The sequence below is a fragment of the Microplitis mediator genome, chromosome 8, assembly GCF_029852145.1.
Source record: "Microplitis mediator isolate UGA2020A chromosome 8, iyMicMedi2.1, whole genome shotgun sequence".
Classification (NCBI taxonomy): Eukaryota; Metazoa; Arthropoda; class Insecta; order Hymenoptera; family Braconidae; genus Microplitis; species Microplitis mediator.
In genome coordinates, this window is record NC_079976.1 from 24,161,937 (window position 1) to 24,171,981 (window position 10,045).

The 10,045-nt window shown below is 29.6% G+C and overlaps 1 protein-coding gene across 2 annotated transcripts; it reads left to right on the plus strand.

The window, feature by feature from the left end:
• Positions 1–4,543: 4,543 nt before the first annotated feature.
• Positions 4,544–7,936, plus strand: LOC130673184 (uncharacterized). 2 transcript variants are annotated; one of them, XM_057478125.1, is made up of 5 exons: positions 4,544–5,490; positions 5,590–5,858; positions 5,941–6,012; positions 7,596–7,685; positions 7,757–7,936. In XM_057478125.1, exons 1-5 carry the CDS (start codon positions 4,860–4,862, stop codon positions 7,811–7,813), a joined length of 1,119 nt encoding a protein of 372 aa, XP_057334108.1. In that variant the 5' UTR covers positions 4,544–4,859; the 3' UTR covers positions 7,814–7,936. The 2 variants fall into 2 exon arrangements, with proteins under 2 accessions (XP_057334108.1, XP_057334107.1); XM_057478124.1 differs by having other exon boundaries at positions 4,544–5,858.
• Positions 7,937–10,045: the final 2,109 nt, after the last annotated feature.

Below are 10,045 nucleotides of genomic sequence, written 5' to 3' on the forward strand. Positions count from 1 at the left end.
ACAGCTTAATATTCTATTGGCAGGATTTTTTTCTTAACAAAAACGATTAATTGATGCTCTTTATACAAGCATTTGTGATAAGTTTTTAATTAATTAATTCACTCAAGAAGTATTACATCTTTATAAAAATTATAAATAATTTAAATAAAGCACTAAATTAAGATTCGTACAAGAGTATCCATACCGCGAATTAATTGGTACCCTAATGGATTTATCTGTAGCGACACGACCTGATATTTCTAACACCGTCTCTAGGTTAGCTCAATTTGTCGAGAAACCGCGTAAGTCTCATTGGTTGGCTGCAAAGCGTATGTTGAGATATCTGGCTGGAACTATGAGTGCTAGGCTTGTTTATACACTGAGAGAAAAATCCAGTAAATCTAACTATAAAATGACAGTCAAATAGCGCTTCAACTACTTTTTCGGAGTTACTACAACACCAATACATAGTTATTATAAATATCTCTAAGTAGTTATGTTAAATATTTTTTTTTCGTACAAATATACCATTCACATGGTTTTAATTATCAAGTAGAGACTCTATAGAGTTTTAATTAGAATTAAATTTTATTTTTAAAAGTTCAAGTTTAATTTCAAAGATAAATTATTTATTGAACCATTAATAATAAATATTAATGTCTTGATGTAATATAGGATAAACTATAATACAATCCAAAATTGTAATTGTCACTTTGTCAAATGATAGAGATGTAATGATGACGAAATTGTTTTTAACTTTAAAATTTAACAGCTCTGAGATATATATCTTGCCAGGGACACGACACAGCGGCTGGGCGCGATCTCGTGGCGAGCATCGAACTACTCCCGCTACTGCTGCCTGGTACTGGTGACTTTCTTTTCCTCCATACATATGTTTTCTCCCAAGAAATTTTTCTCTTGGTTTAAGCAATTTTATTTAGATATTAACTCGTGTTTTGAACATTTTAATTTTTTCATGATTATTTTTGCTTTAAACGCAAAATTTTCATAAATTACACTTATACACGCTTGACGGAGGAAAAATTTCTAATTCACACCGCCTAAATTTAATACGATACTTAGTGTAATTTTCACACCACAATTTTTACACAGACATTTACACTACACCGAGTCCAAAAATATTTTACAGTGTAGAGAAACTAAAATTTGGAAGACGCATTTAGGTTTCCATAACGTACAAATGAAGAATCTTATTAGCTAAAGAAAAAAATTTGTCAGCTATTAATATTGATCCTAAATGTTTTTTAAAATTATCCGATATTTTTGCGAATTATACCCGCATGGAAAAGCTATATATTGTTAAAAGTATATAAAAAAATATATGGTGAATATGTGGTAAATATATAGCGGTAAAAATATCTATATTGAAAAATATATGTTTTTTACATGTATTGGATTATATATTTATCATAATATATTTACTTGTATATAATGTTTTGTATTTTTCTATATATATTATCTCATATAATGCTCAATATATTCTTATCATATATGGATAGTATATATATAATTTATAAGTATAATATAATAAACTTGATATATATATCCATATATTTTGGCTCATGTAATTAGTGGTGTATGGTCTCTATATAAATGATTATATATGAAAGAATTTATATGATTAAATATATGGTTCGCGGTATATTGGAATTATATTTTTCCAGTATATCAAAACTTATATTTTTCGCAATATATTAAAAATTTTATTTTTTAATATACTTTTTCAATTTCTACACAATTCCACAAAAAAAAGTCAAATTTATTATTTTTTCTCCTTCTTTTCATTGACCTTATATTTACTGGCAATAACCTAAGAAAAGTAAAAAAAGTGCCATATATTTTACAATATATTGAAAACCATATATTTTGCAATATATTGGAGAACATATATAAAAAATATAAAAAATACTATATATTAATTAATATACTACTTTCTATATAATATATCAATATAAAAAATATATATTAAAATATATATGTAAAACATACATAAAAAGTCATATACTGATAAATATATTGACAATATATTCTAGCAATATATTTTTTTTCAATATATTATCATATATTAATACGGCAAAAATATAAATATTATTTTATATATTGTACAATATATCACATTATAATATTCATATATTCTATCATATATGTTTTCACATATAAAGTATTTTCATGCGGGTAACTACATCGAAAAAAGTTAAGTCGAATCAAGAAAAATGTTCTTGATTAAAGAACACTTTTTTTTAACGATTCGGAACATCAAAATTTTCTTGCACCAAGCAATTGATTATCTTACAATTTTTATCTTGAATCAAAATTTTTTTTCTCAAGTCAACATATTTTTATGCTTAAATCGAAAATTTTTGTACGACAGTGCAGTTTAAGTATTCCAATTTATCTTAAATAATTGATTTAAATATTTATTTCTATTTTCAAAATACTTTTAACAACTGAAGTTCCTTAAAAAAATTAAGAAAAAAAATTTTTTTGAAAAAAAAATTCTTTGAAAAATAATTTTTTTAGAAAAAAATAATGTTGCAACAAAAAAAATATGTTTAAGAAAAAGTTTTCTATAAAAACTTTTTGGCGATTTAAAAACATTTATTTACTCAATCATTAAATTTTGAAGAAAAATCAAAAATCCATTTCCTGCCTACATTTAACTCAATTACAGTAACTTCAAAATTTTAGTTCCATTAACTTGATTTATATTTATAACAACTATTTTATGTTAACTTTAAATCAGCAGTTATAATAAAAACAATTTTTATTTACTTACACTAAAAAAATCAAGTTATCGTTAATTTTAAAATTCATATACTATCAACTAAATTTTTTTAGTTAAAACAACAATTTTCGGGAACAGAAAAATTTTAGTTGCTTTAATTAATTTTTTTTTAGTTTGTGCAACTACTGAATAGTTAGCCATACTAACGCATTAGTACCAATAACTAACTTTTAATAGTTGAAGTCCTTTTAGTTAAAATGACTATCGACTTTTCTCTCAGTGTAGTAAAGTTGATAAGGCTTTAGTTGGCTTTTCAGACTCCGATTGGGGTGGGTGTGCGGTTGATCGACAGTCTTACTCAGGCTATGCATTCATGTTCAGCGAAGCTGCTATATCTTGGAAATCAAAAAAACAACGCACTGTTGCTCTGTCGTTGACTGAGGCAGAGTATGTGAGTTTAGCAGAGGCTATGAAAAAAGTATTATATTTGCAGAGTTCGCTTTGCCAGCTAGAGTTAGATGACTGGGCGAAATTGAGCATTTTCGTAGATAACCGTGGCGCACAATGATTAGCTGCCGATTCTATGTTTCACACGCGAACGAAACACATCAATATACAGTATCACTTGATACGCGAAGCAATTACGAATAAGTTAATAAATATTTGTCATGCACTAACGAGTGAGATGATAGCTGATGTGTTAACAAAACCACTACCTCGAGTTATGCATGAAAAATGTATGGATGGTTTTAGATTTGGTTACAAGCTGTTAAAATTATTGATACATTGGAGTATGCAGTTTGAGAGGGTGTGTTGAGAATTTAATAATTATAGCAAACATGCACATTCCTATCTATACACTAAAAAATCCGGAGTGAATTCGGAGTGAAATTAAATCCGAATTCACTACGGATTCACTCCGCCACTCGGAGTTCCGGAGTTTTGAAAAAAATCACTCCGCATGCGGAGTGAATTGGGAGTTTTTTTTCAGCGGAGTGATTGCGGAGTGACGCGGATTTTATTTCACTCCCCGGTCCGGAGTTTTAAAACTTAAATAAATTTATACTAATTTATATTAAACTGCTAAACAATTTGTGTGTGTGTGTGTGTGTGTGTGTGTGTGTGTGTGCAGGTGTTTGTGTGCGTGTGTGCAAATGTGTGCATGTGTGCAAATTCGTGCGTGTGTGTAAATGTGTGCGTGTGTGTAAATTGTGCGTGTGTGCAAATTGTGCGTGTGTGTAAATGTGTGCGTGTGTGTAAATTGTGCGTGTGTGCAAATTGTGCGTGTGTGCAAATTGTGCTTGTGTACAAATGTGTGCGTGTGGGCAAATGTGTGCTTATGTGCAAATGTGTTCATGTGGGCAAATTTGTGCGTGTGTGTGTTCGATTGTGTGCTTGTGTGCAAATGTGTGCGAGTGCGCGTGTGTGCCTAAATATTATGTGCGTATGTGTGTGCATATCAGCTGATCAATAATGTAATACGCGAATTTTTACTTCGATTTTATCTAGTGGAGTTATATTTTATTAATAATATTTACAAAACTCCGCTCCGGAGTGAATTTCACTCTGGAGGGATTAAATTAATAAAAAATTATCTACTCCGCGAAAACTCCCCTGCAGAATGAATTTCACTCCGAGGGGAGTGAATAATTAACAATTCATTCACTCCGCATTCACTCCGCATTCACTCCGGATTTAATCCGCATTCACTCCGCGAATTTTTTACAGTGTATGTATAATTATTCTAGTTAATTGGTTACACATAAAGATACCAATAGGAATTTATTGTATTGTAATGAGTCAGTACTTCTTGAGCCATTGAGCTGTTAAAACGTCAATTGTTCTCTAATCGTGGGTACATTTGTTACTTATCTCATAATTGTTATACAATTTCGAAATTGCACACCTTCAAATTAAACTAATTACAATTATTACTCACATTGTTTTTTCATTAACTATCTGATGATCAGATTATGATTATGTAAATTGAAAAATACAATTATTAGGTTCACGCGATCAAGTACGTGCTAGTTTTTTTAGTCGATTACATCAAAGCAGTCTTCATTAGTCACTCGCCAACAAACGTTTTAATCGTCACTCTATAATATTATCTCAATTAAAATATAAAATAAATATGTATTACAATAAATATGACTCAGTCTACCATAGAAATTTAACTTCCTTGCAACGTATTATCTTTAAAATAATCGGACTATCGCCCTGGACAGTAGAGATTTCGAAACTATCTCATAAGAGCCGAAAAGTAGATAATGTCCAAAATAATATCTGCTATTTTTCATACGCAGGATCATTTTATAATATCTTATTGATTATTCTTGGCGTTTTATCTATTCTATATTCTTCATTTAACAACATGTTAGAAATACCAGAACGTGATATTTTAGTAACTAAAAATACGCTATCAAATATCAAATTCTTCTCAGTAGTGGAAGTACTTATTGTAATTTTAATATATATATTCCGACAAAATAAAATTATTAATATTTTGAACCAACTGAGAAATGTCGACAATGATCTACAAAAGTGTGCAGTTTTTACGTCGGAAAATAATTATATTGTCGTTCACTTTATATTTTTTGGAAACTTTTTGATCTACTGCTGTTATTTGGCGATGGACTGTTATATTTATCAATTTGAAAATATATTGCTACAAATAGTGATGCTCCACTCACCTATTATTATCTTTAGTTGGATAATAGTCCAATACACGATTCTACTTGACATCATTGATAAGAGATTTAAAAGTATTAACTTGATGATCATTAAGCTAAGCGATACCAAAAGTCATCTTAATCAATCTCAAATATTGTTTGTTTCAAAAAATCTTTTATTACGCGACTCAGTACATTATGATGTCAAAAACATTAAGTGCGCTTACGTCAAATTGTGTGAAATATGCGGCGACATTGCTGATTTTTATGGATTACCGATTTTAATTGCCATTACGTATATTGGTGGATCAAGTATATTAATTTCATATTTTTTTATGTTGTTATTCTCGGAAACAATACAAATAGATTATATCGTATGCCTATGTCAAGGTATGCGATTACTATGGATGGCTCTACTAATTTTAATGTTAACAACTTATGTCACTAAAACAATTAATCAGGTATATATTTTTATTCTTGAAAACTAAATCACATAAAACATTATAATGTCGTTATAAATTGACTGCACTGGAATTTTTACAGAGCAACGAGACGGCCAATATAATTAATGTACTTATGGATCGATGTGCAATGGATGAAAAAGTTGAAAAAGAAGTAATGAATTGATGTATTTCCTTTTATTTAATAATAATAATAATAATTATAATAATAATAACAATAATATTATAATAATAATAATACTCAGGATGTTGCTTACACACTCTACACAAAGTGTGGGGTAGCTGCATCTGGAGTACTTTTGCACGGTATTCGAGGGTATTGATGAGGACACCCCGGGTCGAAAAATTAGATCTGTTTTAAAATAAATGATAAATTCAAATATTTTTCCTTTAATTCAAGTTTATAAATCGTATTTATTTTATATAAGAATTTAATCTGTTTTTGCCCGTACTATTCCTTATCCAGGCTAATATCAGACTTATTTTCGTATGATATTTAGTCTGTTTTAAATCGCGTTTAGACTAAAAACAGACTTTTTTATTATAATTATTGCTCTGTGTTCAATTGTTTTTAAGGACAAATACAGGACTTTGTATAAATATAAATAATAATAATAATAATAATAATAATCTAGATTTATTAATTTATTTTAATTTTCTTGGTATTTAAAACATGCTAATGCGCTTCCATAATAAGATGTCACACAGAGAAAATGTTGGCTCGAAACCTACCAATTTTTACAAAGCTATCGACTAAACTTGAAACAGGAAGTAAAGCATCCAAAAAATTATCGTGCTCTTACAAAAAAAGATTATACTGTATCACATAACTTATTACGCGCGAGAAACTTATCGATGAGCTTCAATATCAATTACTTTCATTCATTATAATAATTTTAATGCAGCATAATAATTTTTTATAAGAGCATAGTATTTTTTTGGATACTTTACTTTCTGTTTCAAGTTTGGTCGACAGCATAATAAAAATTGGTAGATTTCGAGCCAACATTTTTCTCCGTAGCACAAGAATTTTGATGTTTTCTTATGCCAAAATATTTTCAATTTTATCCAGTAAATAAGAGATAATTCTTGAGATTTTAAGAGTTGTTTTATCACTTTTATTCAATGATATAAATATTCAATGAAGACAACTAAAAAATTAAGCTGTCAAATTTTCATTAACTGCCGACATTTTTAAACAAAAGATAGTAAATAAATAGTAAATAAAACATAATCAATTCTGCAACTTAATATTTTTTCATAAATATTGCCCATAAATAAAAATTTTATAAGTCCATGATTTAATCTAGTTTTGTCCTTGTAAATTTTCAGAACTAAAATTTTTTAAAGTTCACGAATTAATCTAATTTAGTCTGCTCGTAACGCAATTGTTTTTTAAAGTAGCAGGTCGTAAACAGCTTAAAATTTTCATAAAAGATCAAAATCAGATCAAATAGTCCAATTAGACTAAAATCAGATCAAATTTTTCGACCCGGGGTATTTAAGGGCTTTGTTTAAAATGATTTTGTGTATTAATATGCAACAATTATAAATCATCCATTGTTTGATTTTCATGTATCCCAAAGCCTTACTCATATTTTTAATGCTTACATATTTATAGACACTTAATACCAACCTCATTACTCTATTTTCCACTTTTTGCATTTTATCAATTATTAAATACGATAAACATTAACTTAAATGAAAAACAAACTAAAAATTAATTTACACTTTCAGTTTGTAAAATTTTTACGCCACCTTTTGTTTCGGATGGTCAAATTTACCGCCTGTGATATTATATCATTAGACTGTAGACTTTTGGCGACTGTAAGTTTAATTATAGATTCAAAAATGATGAATTTTATTTTTTAATTAAAGAGTTTCATTTTTTTTTTCAGATCGCTGGCACAGTTGTAACTTATATTATTATTCTGATACAATTTCGCACAAATTAGCATTGAAATTAACTGATAAAAACAAATTATTAAATTTTATTTATGTTATATATATATCTATATATATGTATATATATAGTTGATGATTTTCAAATTATACTAACAATAAAAAAAAGTCTTTACTGTGGATATTAATTATTAAATTTTATTGCTGCACTCTATTTATTATTAATGATTCGTTCTCATTAAATTGGAAGCTCTGAGTGACATTTTTTCATTAACAACTTTCAGCTTTAAACTTAAACTTAAAATAATTATTTATTCAGCTCCTATATGTTCTCTATCGGACTTCATGATCTACAATGGCAACTGATAGCGTATCGGTAAAAACTTCACCTGTAAATGTACAGAGCGAGCCTATATAAAGGGTCGCGATTAAACTGAAAGAGTTTACGACCGTTATTAAGGTACATAAATATGAAAATAATGTTTTTGAAACCGAGGACAACATTCAAGTCTTAAGACTTGTTTGTTATTATTTATTTATATATATTTATAGCTCAACTGGTAGAGCACTCGGCGCGTTACCGAATTGGTCTGGGTTCGATTCCCAGTTCGGGCTATCTATATTTTTCTCAATTTATCTATAAATTGTCTTATTGAGAGGTTTGCATGTTTAGGTTTCCACTATATTTAAATGGTGTATTACCGTAAGAAGGACGGTGTGGCTCAATAAGTTATAGATCAAATTGAACGGAATATAGTATAGGGCCGGATAGCTCAACTGGTAGAGCACTCGGTGCGATACCGAATTGGTCTGGGTTCGATTCCCAGTTCGGGCTATCTATATTTTTCTCAATTTACCTATAAATTGTCTTATTGAGAGGTTTGCATGTTTAGGTTTCCACTATATTTAAATGGTGTATTACCGTAAGAAGGACGGTGTGGCTCAATAAGTTATAGATCAAATTGAACGGAATATAGTATAGGGCCGGATAGCTCAACTGGTAGAGCACTCGGCGCGATACCGAATTGGTCTGGGTTCGATTCCCAGTTCGGGCTATCTATATTTTTCTCAATTTACCTATAAATTGTCTTATTGAGAGGTTTGCATGTTTAGGTTTCCACTATATTTAAATGGTGTATTACCGTAAGAAGGACGGTGTGGCTCAATAAGTTATAGATCAAATTGAACGGAATATAGTATAGGGCCGGATAGCTCAACTGGTAGAGCACTCGGTGCGATACCGAATTGGTCTGGGTTCGATTCCCAGTTCGGGCTATCTATATTTTTCTCAATTTATCTATAAATTGTCTTATTGAGAGGTTTGCATGTTTAGGTTTCCACTATATTTAAATGGTGTATTACCGTAAGAAGGACGGTGTGGCTCAATAAGTTATAGATCAAATTGAACGGAATATAGTATAGGGCCGGATAGCTCAACTGGTAGAGCACTCGGCGCGATACCGAATTGGTCTGGGTTCGATTCCCAGTTCGGGCTATCTATATTTTTCTCAATTTACCTATAAATTGTCTTATTGAGAGGTTTGCATGTTTAGGTTTCCACTATATTTAAATGGTGTATTACCGTAAGAAGGACGGTGTGGCTCAATAAGTTATAGATCAAATTGAACGGAATATAGTATAGGGCCGGATAGCTCAACTGGTAGAGCACTCGGTGCGATACCGAATTGGTCTGGGTTCGATTCCCAGTTCGGGCTATCTATATTTTTCTCAATTTATCTATAAATTGTCTTATTGAGAGGTTTGCATGTTTAGGTTTCCACTATATTTAAACCTATAATAGGAATGATTCCCATAATATTATAGGAACCATTCCTATAATTAGAGGAACCATTCCCATAACATTATAGGAACTATTCCTATACGATTATGGGAACTATTCCCATAATATTATAGAAATAGTTCCCATAATGGTATAGGAATAGTTCCTATAATGTTATGTGAATGATTCCCATGATTTATGGGAATGATTCCTATAATTTATAGGAATAGTTCCTATATATTATAGGAATGATTCCCATAATATTATTGAAAGTATTCCTATAAATTATAGGAACCATTCCTATAATAAGAGGAACCATTCCTATAACGTTATGGGTATCATTCCTATAATTATAGGAACTATTCCTATAATTATGGGAAACATTCCTATAATTATAGGAACCATTCCCATAACATTATAGGAACTATTCCTATACGATTATGGGAACTATTCCCATAATATTATAGAAATAGTTCCCATAATGGTATAGGAATAGTTCCTATAA